This window comes from Staurois parvus, unplaced genomic scaffold, assembly GCF_062004578.1.
Source record: "Staurois parvus isolate SC_StPar_1 unplaced genomic scaffold, SC_StPar_1.0 ptg000233l, whole genome shotgun sequence".
NCBI lineage: Eukaryota > Metazoa > Chordata > Amphibia > Anura > Ranidae > Staurois > Staurois parvus.
Window position 1 is genome coordinate 738,478 of NW_028318029.1, and position 18,489 is coordinate 756,966.

At 38.7% G+C, this 18,489-nt stretch overlaps 1 protein-coding gene across 2 annotated transcripts in view; it reads right to left on the reverse strand.

Annotated features, from left to right (window-relative positions):
* Positions 1-11,240: 11,240 nt before the first annotated feature.
* NALCN (sodium leak channel, non-selective) overlaps positions 11,241-18,489 on the reverse strand; it is a 694,063-nt gene continuing 686,814 nt past the window's right edge. For both annotated transcript variants that reach the window (XM_089679951.1, XM_089679950.1), the window contains one exon: positions 11,241-18,207. In XM_089679951.1, the coding sequence (XP_089536077.1) occupies positions 18,014-18,207 (194 nt within the window). In that variant the 3' untranslated portion in view covers positions 11,241-18,013. The remainder of the gene's footprint in view (positions 18,208-18,489) is intronic.

Below are 18,489 nucleotides of genomic sequence, written 5' to 3' on the forward strand. Positions count from 1 at the left end.
GGAGACAGAACATGCAACAGTATGAAAACAATACAATGTGATACACAAGAGGTTCGAGGGCCCTGCTCTTTCGAGCTTACAATCTAGGAGAAAGCTATGCAAAGCCATACAAAGCAGTGTGCAGGAGCTGATAGGAGAGAGATCTGTGTTGTTTATACATAGGTCTCTCCCTCATCAGTAATACTCGGCGATCAATTGGTACCAGCAGGGATCACCGGCCGGGACCCGGTGATTGAAAGCCGAGGCCATGAATGATTGTGCTGGTAGGGCGCACGCGAGCCCCCTTCCAGGAAATGCGAAATCATGTATATATACATAATTTTGTGCACCCATGCCGTCCTGTAGCAGTATTTCTGCTATAGAGCGGCGCAGAACCGGTTAATAGTCATAGTTCCTTCAGCCAGCCTAGTAGGTGGTTCATGGCCACCAGTGCATGCTGGGGAGGGATATATATTTGGAACAGGCCACCTGCTTGCTCTCTTGCCTTAAGACTGAGCCCTGAGCAGGTACTGCTAGAGACAGCTCTGTGATTAGGTCTAGAAGCCTATTTGGGGCCTATCTATGCTGAGATGGTCTTGAGGCTGTCCTGCCCAGAGTGAAGGAAGCCAAGCCAAGGTGGGAAGATCCAGGGGAGGTCCCCTTGCTAGAAAGAGCCAGGAAGAAGACTGGTCTCTCAGAAGGTCCTGGTGACTCGCTTGGAGGATGCACCAGAATCTCTTGCCCTTGCAGTGTTGCCGGGTCGGTTTAAAGGGTCTGACACTTTCAAGCTGGACCTTGTCCTGGACCTGAAGAGTCTGTAAGTGATCTGCTGTGGTATCTGGGACCCCTAACCCTCTCTCCCTCTACCTCCTCCCCCTCAGTTTGACATTAAAATTCTGAGAAAGTCTAAAAGTGACTGGTACCCAATTTCTGTTCAAGACTCCCCACTGTAGCCATGGACTCAGCTTTGGGGTAAATGCTGGCTTGCTCCCTGCCTCTGGAGGTATCCTACCTTTGGCTATGCCAAAGAGTCGCTGAGTGTGTCTGGTGCTAGGGAGAGAGAGCCTGTTGCCACTGCAAGAGAGAAGAGAACATGGCCTAATTATCTCCTCTGTCAGCTGCTGTGGGGTCTAAGATGTTTGCTTCTGTTCCGCTACAGGTGCTATCTCTTGTGTCAGCTGCTGTGGGGAGTTTTGTTCGCTGTGGAACATCCTACTGCGCCTCTCCACACATACAGAGTTAACTGGGCCATCCATTACATCTAAGACTGGTAAGCTTCAATATATTAATTTTTTCTTTGGTTTAGTTATCCTGTAAACAAGAGAAAGCATACATGGTTTTATATGTCATGCTATCTCCTCATATCATTCTCTACACACTTTCCCCCAAAGAAAATTTAACCACAAAAACCCAACGGTGGCAAGAATAGTAAAACAAAAAAAAGAAATGTGATTGTTTAAAAAAAATTCCATTTTACTGCTATTCTGCAATAACAGTTTGGTCATACATTTGTGGCAATTTGTTGTAGTCACATGAGTGCACATTTGCTATCCCTACCGTGTTACAATATGATGTTCCCAGAACTGTACTTTGAAACTTTTTTGTATTTGCTCATGGCTGCATGTGAGATCTATTTAAATAAACATGTGCCACTCAGACGAGTTATTTTGCAGTTTAGAGACGGAGACATTTTCTTGAGCCAGGTGCAAAATTAATTGGCACACAAAACAAGCCCCATTTTGCATATGACAAGTAGGCTTGTTTGCAAGCTGAAGCATTCCTGTAGTTTGTACTGTAATTAACCTAATGATATATTTTGCATGCCAGCAAATGCATTAGTAAATAATGTCTGTCAGAATCAATAAATCCTCCTACGCAGAGCTTTAACCATTGAAGTATGTAAATAAAATATGTTATGAGGATTATGGTTTGTTAATTATATAGACCTGTTTTGATTTTACTGTCTTACATTTGTAAAATCATTCTGGCCACAATGGGATACAAAGGCAAGCTGAAAGTTGATAACATAAAAGCACTGTCTGAAAATGGTATTTCACAATACCAGGGTTTATTAAGAAAATGAAGGCATAAACAAAGTACCATAGGTATTGCTCTGGAAAACGATCATTATCACATCTGACACTTTCTTTGCAATACTGCAATGCAATTTACTAGCAATACAACATGAAGAAATACTTAATCAGATAATTCCTTGTCAAAGGAGCAGGTTAATGCTGAGAGTATTTATAGTGTAACTGAAAAATCCCGCCTGAGGGATGGAAGAAATCTGGAGATTAATCATTCCTATTTTGATGGTAGACACAAATCACTGGCTTGATGGAATTTTCCAAACTCTCTTAGTTTTGCAAAATATCTTTAAAAGTTTGCATAGGTTTTTTACACAGAATTGTCTTTCAGTGTAGACTGGGGCAGAACAGCTGTAGAAGGCTGAAGCCACCGAAAGATGATATCTCCACATGGAGAACAGATGAGTCCAATAGGTGAAGGGATCAGCCTAAGAACTTTTTAAGCATTGGCCAACCTGTCCTGCAAAATGCAAATGCATTTGACCAGCTTAAACATGTATTTCAATATTTGTGAACCAATGGTCCCTGTTTTTTCATTTCAATGTTTGATAGAAAAGAAATATAGCAGTGCAGAGGGTTCATCCCTCTTTAGCACCCAATGATTTATATACATGTACACGCTATTGGGATTTGAGCAGGTATATCTTATTTCTATTTCATTGCATTTCAGGGCCAGACCAGAACCTGTAGCCAGTGGTGTATTTAGGTTTCGTGCTGCCCTAGGCAACAAAAAAATCAGCTCCCCCCTACGGAGAGACAAACACTGACAAACACCCCCCTCCCCCATGATAAGAGCCTGACATTGACCAACAACAGATCCCCCCCTACGCTGAGAGAACCTTCCACTACCACTGCCCCATACACACTGGCACCCCCCCCCCCACACTCTGATGAGGGAGAAGACACTCACCTTCACAGCTCTGGACATCCCCGGGAACAAGAGTCAGGCTCTGCATACACCATCAAGCAGCCTGCAGCCTCTGTCAGATCCCACCTGGTCCCCATGCTGCGTGTGTTTTTTCTTCCATCCCTTCTTTTGGGGGGCGGTGCTGCCCCCCTGAAAAATGCCACTGCCACCCTAGGCAAATGCTTTGTTTGCCTTGTGGTAAGTAGGCCCCTTCCTGTAGCTCTCCCCTAACTTGGTGTGAGTTCTGATGTGATCAACAGGGTTTGTTGTGTATTGAACAGGTATACTGCATTACTGTGTATTGCTCAAACAAAAGTGGGAAAGAACACTCTGAGGCAATTTGAGTATTTCAGTTGTAAAAGCTGTTCTTTTTGAAGATAGAGTCAACTGGATGTGATGACTCAAATATACTGGTTATACTACAAGTCCTCTTTGTATGGTAGGGCCCCAAGAATCAGTACACAATTTCTCTTGAACCATAACTTCCAGGTTGACTTTAACACAGCATCCAAATAAGATATGATTGCCAAAACAAAATAAATTTAAAAATGGCTTAAATAATATATCCAGGGATCTCTTTTGGGATTCTAACCTATAGCTTGTTGCACTGATAAATTGTGAAGCATATTTAAGTTTTCTATGCAGAGTGTTCTTATTTCCCCTCCAGATTATAATTGATGGCTTGGTATTTTATTCAAATATTTAGTGTCTTCAAGTCCATGTGGCCTCCTGGTGACCACATGGATAGTGTTTTTCCAGGATAAACAGTCTTCAGTTTGATCTTGGCATGTTCATGGCATGTTGACAGCTTCTGTGCTTATATCTAGAGATGAGCGAATTATTCAAAAATTCGATTCGGCCGATTCGCCGAATTTCAGGAAGAAATTCGATTCGATGCGAATTAATTCGCTACGAAGTTAACTTATAAAAAGGGTTTCTAGGCTTCAGAGAGCCTTTAAATTAGTGCAGAACACTGTACCTTTAATTTAAATGCCCTTGGAGATGAGGAAGGAGAAGGAGAAGGAGAAGGAGAAGGAGAAGGATGAGAAGAAGGAGAAGGAGAAGGATGAGAAGAAGGAGAAGGAGAAGGATGAGAAGAAGGAGAAGGAGAAGGATGAGAAGAAGGAGAAGGAGAAGGATGAGAAGAAGGAGAAGGAGAAGGATAAGAAGAAGGAGAAGGATGAGAAGAAGGAGAAGGAGAAGGATGAGAAGAAGGAGAAGGATGAGAAGATGGAGAAGGAGAAGGATGAGAAGAAGGAGAAGGAGAAGGATGAGAAGAAGGAGAAGGAGAAGGATGAGAAGAAGGAGAAGAAGAAGGATGAGAAGAAGGAGAAGGATGAGAAGAAGGAGAAGGAGAAGGATGAGAAGAAGGAGAAGGATGAGAAGAAGGATGAGAAGAAGGAGAAGGATGAGAAGAAGGATGAGAAGAAGGATGAGAAGAAGGATGAGAAGAAGGAGAAGGATGAGAAGAAGGATGAGAAGAAGGAGAAGGATGAGAAGAAGGATGAGAAGAAGGAGAAGGAGAAGAAGGAGAAGGATGAGAAGAAGGAGAAGGATGAGAAGAAGGAGAAGGATGAGAAGAAGGAGAAGGATGAGAAGAAGCAGAAGGATGAGAAGAAGGATGAGAAGAAGGAGAAGGATGAGAAGAAGGATGAGAAGAAGGATGAGAAGAAGGAGAAGGATGAGAAGAAGGATGAGAAGAAGGAGAAGGATGAGAAGAAGGAGAAGGATGAGAAGAAGGATGAGAAGAAGGAGAAGGATGAGAAGAAGGATGAGAAGAAGGAGAAGGATGAGAAGAAGGATGAGAAGAAGGAGAAGGATGAGAAGAAGGAGAAGGAGAAGGATGAGAAGAAGGAGAAGGATGAGAAGAAGGAGAAGGAGAAGGATGAGAAGGATGAGAAGAAGGAGAAGGAGAAGGATGAGAAGAAGGAGAAGGATGAGAAGAAGGAGAAGGATGAGAAGAAGGAGAAGGAGAAGGATGAGAAGAAGGAGAAGGATGAGAAGAAGGAGAAGGATGAGAAGAAGGATGAGAAGAAGGATGAGAAGAAGGAGAAGGATGAGAAGAAGGATGAGAAGAAGGAGAAGGATGAGAAGAAGAAGGATGAGAAGAAGGAGAAGGATGAGAAGAAGAAGAAGGATGAGAAGAAGGAGAAGGATGAGAAGAAGGAGAAGGATGAGAAGAAGAAGAAGGATGAGAAGAAGAAGAAAGATGAGAAGAAGGAGAATTCCAAGCCGGCAAAAAGTGTATCTGCAGAGCTCCGCTATTTCTTAGCGGAGCTCTGCAGATACACTTAGCGGAGCTCTGCAGATACACTTTTTGCCGGCTTGGAATTCTTCTTATTTTCATCCTACTTCTTCTTCTTCTTCTTCTTCTTCTTCTTCATCCTCATCCTCTTCTTCTTCTTCTGAGGATGAGGATGAAGAAGAAGAAGAAGTAGGATGAAAATAAGAAGAATTCCAAGCCGGCAAAAAGTGTATCTGCAGAGCTCCACTAAGTGTATCTGCAGAGCTCCGCTATTTCTGACAGTTCTGTGACATTCCCTCCATACAGCGGTTGAAACATTGTATCTATTTGTTTCCATAAATGGTTCCATTTATGGAAACAAATAGATACAATGTTTCAACCTCTGTATGGAGTGAATGTCACAGAACTGTCAGAAATAGCCTATTTCTGACAGTTCTGTGACATTCACTCCATACAGCGGTTTCAACAACATTCACTCCATACAGCGGTTGAAACATTGTATCTATTTGTTTCCATAAATGGAAACAAATAGATACAATGTTTCAACCGCTGTATGGAGTGAATGTCACAGAACTGTCAGAAATAGCGGAGCTCTGCAGATACACTTAGCAGAGCTCTGCAGATACACTTTTTGCCGGCTTGGAATTATTCTTATTTTCATCCTACTTCTTCTTCTTCTTCTTCATCCTCATCCTCATCCTCATCCTCTTCTTCTGAGGATGAGGATGAAGAAGAAGAAGTAGGATGAAAATAAGAATAATTCCAAGCCGGCAAAAAGTGTATCTGCAGAGCTCCTCTAAGTGTATCTGCAGAATAGAGGAGCTCTGCAGATACACTTTTTGCCGGCTTGGAATTATTCTTATTTTCATCCTACTTCTTCTTCTTCTTCATCCTCATCCTCAGAAGAAGAAGAAGAGGATGAGGATGAGGATGAAGAGGAAGAAGAAGAAGAAGAAGTAGGATGAAAATAAGAAGAATTCCAAGCCGGCAAAAAGTGTATCTGCAGAGCTCCTCTATTCTGCAGATACACTTAGAGGAGCTCTGCAGATACACTTTTTGCCGGCTTGGAATTATTCTTATTTTCATCCTACTTCTTCTTCTTCTTCATCCTCATCCTCTTCTTCTTCTGAGGATGAGGATGAGGATGAAGAAGAAGAAGTAGGATGAAAATAAGAATAATTCCAAGCCGGCAAAAAGTGTATCTGCAGAGCTCCTCTAAGTGTATCTGCAGAATAGAGGAGCTCTGCAGATACACTTTTTGCCGGCTTGGAATTATTCTTATTTTCATCCTACTTCTTCTTCTTCTTCTTCTTCATCCTCATCCTCAGAAGAAGAGGATGAGGATGAGGATGAAGAGGAAGAAGAAGAAGAAGAAGTAGGATGAAAATAAGAAGAATTCCAAGCCGGCAAAAAGTGTATCTGCAGAGCTCCTCTATTCTGCAGATACACTTAGAGGAGCTCTGCAGATACACTTTTTGCCGGCTTGAAATTATTCCTACTTTCATCCTACTTCTTCTTCTTCTTCTTCTTCATCATCATCCTCATCCTCTTCTTCTTCTTCTGAGGATGAGGATGAAGAAGAAGAAGAAGTAGGATGAAAATAAGATTAATTCCAAGCCGGCAAAAAGTGTATCTGCAGAGCTCCTCTAAGTGTATCTGCAGAATAGAGGAGCTCTGCAGATACACTTTTTGCCGGCTTGGAATTATTCTTATTTTCATCCTACTTCTTCTTCTTCTTCATCCTCATCCTCAGAAGAAGAAGAAGAGGATGAGGATGAGGATGAAGAGGAAGAAGAAGAAGAAGAAGTAGGATGAAAATAAGAATAATTCCAAACCGGCAAAAAGTGTATCTGCAGAGTTCCTCTATTTCTGACAGTTCTCTGACAGCTCCTTCACATTTACAGCGGTTGAAACATCTGTTTCCGAATAAAAACATCTGTATCCTAAATGGAAACAAATAGATACAATGTTTCAACCGCTGTACATGTGAAGGAACTGTCAGAGAACTGTCAGAAATAGCAGAGCTCTCTGCAGGGACACTTTTGCCGGCTGATCGGGAAAAATCCGATTCGCGCACCCGAAGTAGGCAAATATTCGGATTCGACGCAAATCGAATTTTTCCTGAAATTCGTATCGAATTCCACTTCGCCTGGTTCGATTCGCTCATCTCTACTTATATCCATCCACCTTATTGCTGAGTGTTGCTTCTTCATTTCCCTTCAAATTTTTCAAGCATAATTGTCTAAGACAATTCTTCTCATGCTGTTTCATGGTAGTTTTTTTTAAATTTTACATCCATTTTTACAACACATATGTATTCTGTATTTTACAGCTGTTTCCTAAGTGTCCCAGCAGTGACTGGCATTCATCCAGAGCGGAAAAACAGTCCCTTAAACTTCCCTTTACCGGTTTCAGTCCGACCTATAGTAGGATGACAGCTAGGTGGGACTGTTCTCATTTTGGAGGATCTCATATGTTGTCTTTCCAGATTTGGGGCACGCAGCTTAGCGATTGGTGGTGAGCTGTGTCCCTCAGATACAGCGCATCACCGATCGTGGTAAAGAGCCAATGACAGCGGCTCTTTACCACATGGTTGCTGTGTCCAATCACAGCCGATCACAAATGTAAAGAAAGAGCGGTTACTCACTGTTACCAGCTTCTTCTCTTCACACACAGATCCTATGTGAGGAGAAGAAAGACTGGGAACCATGATTTACAGATCTAACTATCATTAATGTGCACACCACCCCAGAATAAAGGGTACCTGTCACACACCGCCCATCAGCAGTGTACCTTTTGTACATCAGTGCCCATCAGCAGTGTACCTGATGCCCATTGCCCATCAGCAGTGTACCTGTTGCACATCACCCATCAGTGCACATAAGTAGTGTACCCATTGCACAGCAGATATCATTGCCAACATCAGCAGTCTACCCATCACAGCCACCCATAAGCAGTCTACCTGTCACACAGCCACCCATATCTCTAAAATAGCATAACATTTGTATACAGTCAATGTACAGTAATATCCAAACTAATTTTCATTATTGGTACATTTGCAGCTTTCATTAAAATAATTTCTAGTGACCCTGCAAGGAAGGTCCTTGCGCAAGCAGGTCCTGTTCTAAGATGACAACACTCTGACCTTATTTTACTTATTCTAAGTGCTCATCTGCATTATAACCCTGCCATTTGTGTTTCTAATAAAGACTACAAACAGCTGTTGTCACTATCAGGAAGCCCTGAGTAATGATATGCAGCCATCACTGGAGTACATGTATGTAGACAGAAAGCAGCTGCAAAGAGGCTGAAGTTGATTAGCAGCACTGAGATGCAAAAAAAAAGTGTAACTGGTATCTTCTAAAAACCTCATCAAACTCATAGCCTGTAAAACGCAGAGCAGACCAGAGTAATTAAAAGCAGATCCACTGATTACAGGAGGGCTAAAAAACTGAATTCACTTAGCTTAACATCTGTCTATGAGGGTGCTACACTACCATTACTATCCCCCCTAATCCTGCATAAAAACTCCATTGCATAAGGACTATAGTCTTAGCAGAGTCAGCTCAGTCTTCATCCCTCTTCCCATATAGTTGGGATCTTTCCAGAGCATGAATAGGCTCTGTGGTGTCAGGCAACATGAGGCTTCAGTTGCTGTTGGCTGAAATTGGCTCACAGGAGTGTGGAACTAACTGTACACCTTTCATCTATAGGAGAAATATAGCCAAAAATGCTTTGGCTATACATCTCCTTTAAGGATCCAGCGCTTAGACAGCAACTTATTGCCAGATTCCTGCAAGTATCCCCATGCAGGGACCAGGAATTGTTCCTCCAAGAATTTCCTCTAGGAACTAATCTGGATTTAGAACACCTAGGTCTATCCATAATGTGATGTGGAGCAGCATGAATGACATCACACAGCATTGAGAATTTGAGCTGTGCTGAACTGCCATTAAATGGCAGTGTGTAATGAGCGGGTGGGGCTATGCATTTCCTGTATCCCCTCACTGGCTACGGGCAGCTGGCAAACAAGGCAAACTAAAACTACCATGCTGCACCCGGTAGGAGAGAGGGCCCAGCATTAGAGAACGGATTATAAGTATTTTGAAAATCCAAATCTCCAGCAAGTGGCTAGGCATTCAGATTTCCCCCCATCCTAGCACCCTAAGGTGGCTGCTTAAGAAACCTTATACATTGTTCATAGAAGCTATGTTCCAGCTACAGCTTCTATTTTCAGATGAGGGCTTGGAAAATATAAACAGTTTTTTTTACTGGTCACTCCAAATTTTCCTTTCTCACATATTTTACATACTAAGGGACATAATAAGAACATATCCATAATGCAGCTGATGCCTCCATTTGTCTAATATATCTTGTTGGATAAGAGTATTTGTTATGTTCTGCATATTACAAAATAAACAAGATATCAAATTAACATTATAATATACCATCGCTGTCCCATTCTTTTTGTGAAGATAGTACATTAATATATTGCTTTCCTTTTTTGTATACAATTATGAGTGAATGAATGCCTATTAAGGACATATTGCATTTTTTAACAGAGAAGCATTCCTTTTCTACAATAAGATCATAATACAACTACTGTAATTAACTACTAAGAATTCTTTTTCCTTCATGACAAGTGTAATTCGTTCCTAATCTGTTCCCATTTTACTGTGAATCTTTAGCTATGGTCTTCAAGCAGTAGGCATTGTGTATAATGAAAAGTATCAATTTTGGTGCAGTATATTATAATGGATGGTTTCCCGGGAGCTCTCATATGGGTAATGTGTTATGTTAATATACATACTATGTTTCTACCTTTGACTTCAATTGTCAGCACTAAAAGCAAAAAAAAAAAAAAGACAAAACATTGATCTCCAGCTTATTGTGTAACACAGATATTTTCTATATTGCTCCATGTGTAGACACTTCAGCCAAACCAGTGGGAAACCAATTCTATTTCTTGAAATTTACAAGCCTATAAAACCTATTGGGGCTTTTCCATAGAATACAAAATGATATAATACATTTATAGCCAAGTACAAAGAATGACACGTGCATTTATGTTAGCCCTGCAGGGGATATGCAAAGGGAATAGGAAAGCAGATTTACCAATGTGTCTTTAAAGGGACTGGGTTTAAAAATGGCAGAAAACAATGAAGGTGAGAATAGGTGGAAGAATTTGGAGCATTCCAGTTTTCTAACAACAGAGTATGGATTCAGGCTAGCTATAAATAGCCGTGAACAAAAAACAGCCCAGATGCCAATATTTTTCTCGGTTGGTATCAAATGAAACTAATTTGGTGCCAGCAGGAGTTTTTGTAGCGCTAATGGAAGTTATTTTCAGTTATCACATCAGAACATAAGTATACAAAGGTGGTAATTTCTATTGTAATCTAGAGATCAGTTTATATGTAGGGGGTATGCTTTAGACTAAGCTTTTATCCTGGCAAATGCTAAAACCATAAACTGCAACGGAATGACGGGCTATATTACTCTCAGAAGAGTTAATATGTGACCTTGAATTCTGCTATGATGTTTAATAGGAATGATCTGTCACAGTGTCAGGTTTGATCCACTGTCAAGGCTGATATTCCTTTAAAGGCAATGCATCTATTATATATTCTGTTCTTTATTCATGATTTTCTTCATCAAAAATGCATTATTTAAAAAAAATAGTTTAATTACTTTCAAGTTAGTGAAATATGTGACTATTTTATATTTACCACTTGCAGCCAGTAGACATGGAGCTCTATACAAGATACAAGAGCAGGAACTCTGTATGGGATTTTTCAACTGTATTTATGGTAAAAATATACCTGAATTTCAAAGGAGAAAAGATTACAAAGACTGCAGAATGACTCAGAGAATGATCACACCCCTCCCTTTTTATTAGCAGATGTAAGCATTTAAATTAGTCAATTATTTAAAGGCTGCCAATGCACATGTAGACAGTTGTGGGTTTCAGAAACCTAATTTTTTAAATAAATCCACTAAATGAAAAAAAAAATCCCAATCATTGTTTGTAATGTATTCGTTTATTGGTAGATCATTTAAGAAATACAGTGTTTACCAATAATTACTTAAATGTAGAAAGAGTTACATTCACTTCCACTTACCGGAAACAACAAATTGTACTCACCATGGTAACATATTCAGTAACCCTGATGAAACACTGCCTGAGATACAACTCTCTTATGCATCATAAAATGAGAAAATTGTGATTTACATGTACAAAAGAAAAACTCGCTGAGTGTCATTTCCAACATTTGGCATGCACTAAATAAACATATGTAATTTTGTTTTAAGTGCTCCTTGCCATAGGACCAACAATCTATTGTTGACTAAACCAAACATCATTCTTTGCATTTAGTAGTAAAAAGGGTGCAACTGTGGATTTAGGTAAGAGTTTTGGAGGCTGGAAGCAGAGAAAGATGCTGTGGCAAGGCTCAACCCCTTCACTACTGTCTATAGGTCTGTACTTTTACCCTCGAGGTTGAACTGTATAGTAGCAGCAATCATATTTTGATAAAAATTCTCAGACAGATGTCACACAGGGTACAACAACTGTAATCATGCCTCATTGTCAGACTCAAGAGTAAAATCAGACACCTGTAATTACATTGTGCTCACCTGTTCCAAATGACACCTATGTGTTTACAAAATACAAACCCAAAAGGACTATCTTGTCATTTTATTTGCAAACTAGACCAACACAATTGAGGCCAATGACTGACAAGTAAAATACAGCCAGGCCCAAAGTTGAAACAGTGGGAAGGCATGGCCAAACACGTATTTTACATAACTGGTTGATGCACAAACAACATTCTACTTAATGTTTAAAATTACAACAGCACTGAAATTATTCAACAAAACATACAAAATTAAAAATAATAAAAGACAGACATTGCGGTAAATTTACTCACAGTTGTTCAAGTTCCGTTAAAGATATTTTTAAACAGAAACATATCAAATACATTTTAAAGTTTTATATACAGTGTTAAAGCTCATATATAATTTATTATCTACATAAAGTAAAATAAAGGAAATGTTTAATACAAAAAAATATTTATTTCAAAGGAATGCCCCATGATAAACTTTTTGAGAAAAATATTTCTGGTTTTATCTTTTGTTATTTCAAAATCTGCTGGCCTTAAAACCCTTTGTGCAAAATATTTGACTGGGCTACATGTGCAAAATATTTGACTGGGCTAAATTGACCAAACAATCTTCAAGTATGGTTGGAGTGACCTCAGAAGATCCTATACTCCACAGTTTACTTATGTATGGTGTTGGTATAATTTGGACATGGGGTCTTCCCCGTGCATTTACAATGCACACACACTTTAGGAACATGGAATAAACTGGATACCAGGTAAGCCACCCTGGGAATCCAGAATCTTTAAATTGAGTATGTAGAACATAAAAGGTAATGTCCACCTATAAAATGACTGTTTTAAGGATAAATCTACTATAGTTGGTTTAATTAATGGCCTGTCAAAGAGCCAATATAGCTTAATTTTTTTGTAAATGTCCTTTGCCTTCAATCCTAAATTGTCTCTCTCGCTACCTCTTTTCGACCACAAGCTACTCTCAGTCTTTAGGGTTAAATGACGCCCAGCATCACTAAACCCAAACAACTGAGAAAAATAATGTAATGGCCCTGTCCCATGAGCATGGCACCCTGCACTCACAGTAAATTTATGCACTGATGTCACCACATCAATACCATTCCCTACATTATCCATAACTGCCTACCACTTGGAGATAAATTAGAAGGAAGAAGACCTAGCTTACCTCAGCTTCTGACCATCCAGAAGACATTAAACAAAAGGAATAAAATACCACTGAGGGGATCTCAAAGGGCGGGCCTTTGAAGGAGAACCTACAGTTAAGTTTTTAAATAAAAATTATATTGCTCTCAAATATAATGTACAGGCACCTAGAAGTGCCTACTGAAATCTGCAGCAGTCCCTTAGCTCTCTGCCACTGTGGCTGAATCATGTGCCATTCTGATGGGCAAAGCTCCCACAATTCCTTTTAGCTTTGAAGGTTGCTGGCTACCTCCTGCCTCCAGCAAAATCACTAGGATAGGCTGTTTCACTGGCCATAAGAGGCAGGCACTTTTTAATATTACCAGAATGGACTTTGCTTGTCAAAATGGTAGCAAAATTGATAGTTATTTAGGTAAAATGCAGTTGCTTTAAATAACAGTTTAATGTATTGTGCAATGTCAAATGAATTTAATAATCTCATATGAAAATTACAAGTTGCCATTTTTGCCCCATTTTGCCTATAATGGAAGTTTATGCACAGAAACCATCTATATAGAGAGGTTGCATCAAAGAAAATCTATCTAAAATTCTGCACAGAGCGCATTTCAAACATAACAGTGATTAAAATTAGTAACTATTGAATCTAATGCATATAAGGTTACTATTCTGTTCATAGTGTTAAATCTCTCTACCAGCATAGAGATTTTGGTATGGTCTTGCTCTATCTCATCATCACCACTACCAATAAGTAAACCGTTTTATCATTATAACAACTTTTGGAATAAAGTAGGTGGCTGCAGCGCTCTGCCTTTTTAACTCAATCAGAAGCCTTAAAATCAAATGCAAATGAGCAAAAAAACCATTTACCATAATGTAATTTTACCATTTTTATTTCATTAATTTGCTATTCTTATTGTATCCAATTAATTTCTTTTTCTATATACAATGTCAACACTTCAAAGATTTTACTTTTAATGCTTCTGATATTCTTTGTCTTGCGAGAGTTTGAATTTATTAGAACTGTAAACTAATTTAGGAAAAGAAACAAACCCTCAATTTATCTGACATTAAGCTGAAGTGGAGACTAATGAACGTTGTTATTTAGAGAGATATTTGGCAATATGTTTCACTAATCCTGCACTCGGCAGCTTTGTTTACTTATTTGTTGAGTATGACTAGGCTGATTATGTGACAAGATTAACTTTACTGAATTTAGTGCTCCTCAAATATCATCTTTAATCCCCATAGTGAAAACTAGAAGAATAATGCCAAGCTGTATTATTGGATAAAAGTTCTTCCATAAAAAAATAAACAAAAAGGTATAATAATAAAACATAAAATAATACATTAAAAATACTTATTTCTAATATTTGTAAATTGGATTAGTACTATAATGACAGGCACATCAACATTATAATATTGCAGGGAAGGTAATCAAAATATTTAATACCAAGGCAGTCACAGGAACAAGCAGAAATGACTTTTCCCATGCTGAACCATTCCGTGCTCACATATTGGTCACAAATAGAATGCGGGCATAACTTTCTATTGTATGTAAGATTTTGCTTTTCCCTTTTTTTTGGTACATTAAGTGGAATTAATCCACTGTGTGGCTTTTTGCCACAATGTGGATGGACAAATAGGCTAACATAGAGTTGCTTATATAGGCTGAAGAAAAAAATGCTAAAAGCCTGTATAAGCCTGTATAAGCAGTATTTTTATGAACAGTGTGCATTAGTCCTATGACACACTTACATTTTAAGTGCGTGATTCTCCAGCGCTGTGTCATGCAGGCTCTGTCTCCTACTCTGTCCTAAATTCAAGCCATCACTATTTCCAGGTTACCAGGCATTCACTTCTTACAGATGATGGTAATGAGCCTGAAAGGTACACTGCACAGTGTGCAGTACTATCAGTGTACACTGAAAATTTACAATCGCGAGGGAACAGAGGAAAATATATTTTTTTTACATCCCTACCTCCTAGCAATGATTTTTCCTTTTAGTTTAGTTTAGATATGCTTTAAAAATTGGAATTCAATGCAATTTAATCTGTGCTATGGAAAATACAGAAATTTAACTAGAAATATCTGCACTATTCTGATCTCATTGAACCTTTCACATACAAGTAGATTATAATTGTTCAAATTATTTAAATCTGAATTTCATCATAGGGGACCCCTAGGGCTCATACCATAATATGCAAGTATGCATAGCTTAATTGCATAATATGGCACACTTACCTCTCACTGCTCCCCTCCAGCGATGCGATCTAAAAACTTCTTTTCTCCTTTTTTTCTTCCAAGTCCAAGATTTCCAGCCATGTTAAGTGGCCATCCAGAGATGACATAACTCCTATGCATGCGCTCAGAACTTACTTTCTCCTGGCACCCAAGGCATGCTGAGATTGTACACTGAGCTGCACGTGTGTCAATTAGGAGAAAAATGCTAGCAGGCAGAGAAAATTTGTTTTTATGGCAGAAGAGGCATACACGGTCTTTTAAACAAATAATTAAATATTTCTTATAAAATACTTAAATTCATGTTGTACTGTATATACTCTCTGAAATTTACTATATTGTGCCTTCCCATAACATCTACTGTATACATTTTTAATATATTTTCATTTAGACCTTTTATTATTATTTAAACTGGGAGATAATCATTCACACACTGTGTGAACTTACAGTTTAAAGATTGCATAACCAGGCATAGATCAATCCTTTTTCTTTTGAGAAAAGGAATTTAGCGCTTCATGGCGCAAGCACTGGTCAGGTTATAAACTATTTGGTGCAGCAGATCCCAGCATTGTGGTGATAAAACAGAAGACAGCCATAAGTTGCTGAGGGTGAGCTATCTGCTATCTATGGCTAGCCTTAGGGTTCCCTAACAACAGCAGATGAGTAGTAAATATTTTATGCATTTGGTCATATTGGTTCATTTATGGCTACATTTTACAAATCTAGATGATTTGCATCCAATTCAGAACATCTGTATTGTTTGTTAGTGACTTAACAAAGGTATTCACTGCTGAATAAGTTCCTCTAAACCACATATATAGGTTGATTTATTAAAAGGCAAATAAGCTGTCCATCTTGCAAAGGAGGTTGCATTTTGCAAGGAAATTTCCCCCAGAGCTTAGTTATTGTGGCAAATTTTCACTTTTCAAAGTATATCCAATCACATGCAAGGAAAACAACAAAAATGCATTTTTGCTTGCATATGATTGGATGATGGTAGTCAGCAGCAGAACTTCCCCTCATTCACTAAGCTCTTAGGAAAATTACCTTGCAAAGTGCAACTTACCTTGTAAAGAAAATGGTCTATTTGCCTTTAATAAATGACTACCCCAGGGGCGGACTGACAACTCATGGGGCCCCTGTGTCCTTGCCCAAACTCAAAAAAGCCTATGAAAAAGGTACCAGCGGCAACTCATGGGGTCCCCTACTGACTCCAGGTCCTCGGGCAGTGCCCGAATTTCCAAATGGTCAATCCGCCCCTGGAACCCCCTAGTGTTCAGGTCGTTTTGTTACCCAAGTGGTGACTTTTCCCCCATAGATTAAGGGCAGGTTTGCTAGCACAGCATACACTATATTTTCCAAGGAAAGTGTTCTTTTATAGACATATCCAACCAATATACATTTATAATAAACAGAATAGGTATCTTTCACATGTACACATATATAAAGGCATTTGTGTTTATAATGTTATACATTGTATTATATAAAATAAACTACATAAATAATTCCACAGTATTCCCTTTGATTTGTCTTTTACTTTGACACCAAGTTCACACCTTTGTGCTGTGAATGCTTTAATGTGCATTACCTTGTGTGTTAATGTGCACTGCATTAGAGCAAAAGATACTTTTTTTTATTTTTTTAAGCATACCGTAATGCACAGTAGTGCATTATGGTGTGATGTGGTGCACTAAAATGCACATGCATTGGCATGATGTCTTAGAGTGACATTAACAACAACATATTTGTACTAATACACATTCTCATAGTGTTAAGGAGTTAATGAAGCCTTAAACTTTAACAAGAATATATTTTTTGGAGAAAGACTGTACAGTCAAGTAACGGCTGAAGTCATAAACTGAGGTATGTCCCTTTAACTCTTACATACTTTATGTAACAGACATTCGTTAACATCTAAATCAATATAACATAATGTGCCATTCAATAGGGTGTCACAATTACTTTGGATATAAATACATTTACAACAGTCAATGCTGGCAGGTTTTTGGCCACTATACAAGGCTGTATATCACAGTTAAGGAGAATATCTTGCAGTAAAGATATGGTGTAGGAATGACAGGTAATAATTTGGAGATTGTAAACATAGTTTTTACTGATGAGTCTTGCAATATATGCTGATAAAGTCATACCAGGCGGCCAGTTATGAAAAATATTCTAGCAATAAAAGTTTTTGCAGCCAATATTGACTAATCAGAATTATGTCTAAATTTCACTTTAATAATGCAGAAATGACAGTTGGAAGCCAACCCAGTGGCCATGGGTAACACTTTTCATACATAAAATCCAAGATGACCATCATGTCAATACTGGTTGTACTGGGATATGGTAATTTATCAATAATGACCTGATTTTAAGGGAAGAATTTTTTTTACCTAAAATGGATTTTACCAGATGACTGCTTTTATTCTTTTGAAATAAGGTCTACTCGGTGCATAAACATGCATATTCAGCAGATATAACTCTGCATGTTTATTTACTGATTGTTCTAAGGAAGCGAATGTTGCCATCTCATGTCTATGGACAGCTTTATCTAAGAACCTGGCAAATGTCAACAATCAAAAATGTTTACCATTTTAGTCACATCATTTATATTCAGCATTTCACTCTGAACTCAATATTATTGAATAACAGAATTTCGACCTGCTCACTTGACATGAAGCATCCTTTAGACAGACAACCTAGTAACAATGAGCAAAAGTTAGTTTCCATTATAAAAGGTAATCTGTGATGTTGCTTTGAGTTTTGCTTGCGTTGTCCTTACATGTCAAGAAGATCATCTCCACTTTCATCACTCTCCACAGTAAGTTGCCTAGTCCACCATTTCTTGACTTCTGAACCACAAGAAGCAGCATCTGACATGGCATTCATCTTGCAAACTACAGACTTCATAGTAGAGCGACCACCAAATCGCAAATTGACAGAGGATACGGAATGACTTATAGGTTTTGGTGCTGCAAATAAATAAATAAAAACTATGTGTATAGGTTACCTGGTTTTGGAAACTGCTCATTATATGTTGGCTTGCAAAAATGTTTTGCTCTTTTCCTTTTTAATATTGAAGGTATAAAATAATTTCAAAAAATCTTCTCAATTAATCAATATAAAAAACTTTGTAACACAGCCAATCTGGAAAAAAAGCAGTGTCTTGACACATGCAAAACTGTGATCAGCTCTAACCACCTCATATTTGCTCTACTAAATATTTGTTCTCCCAGCTCCTGCTGTCTGTAGTG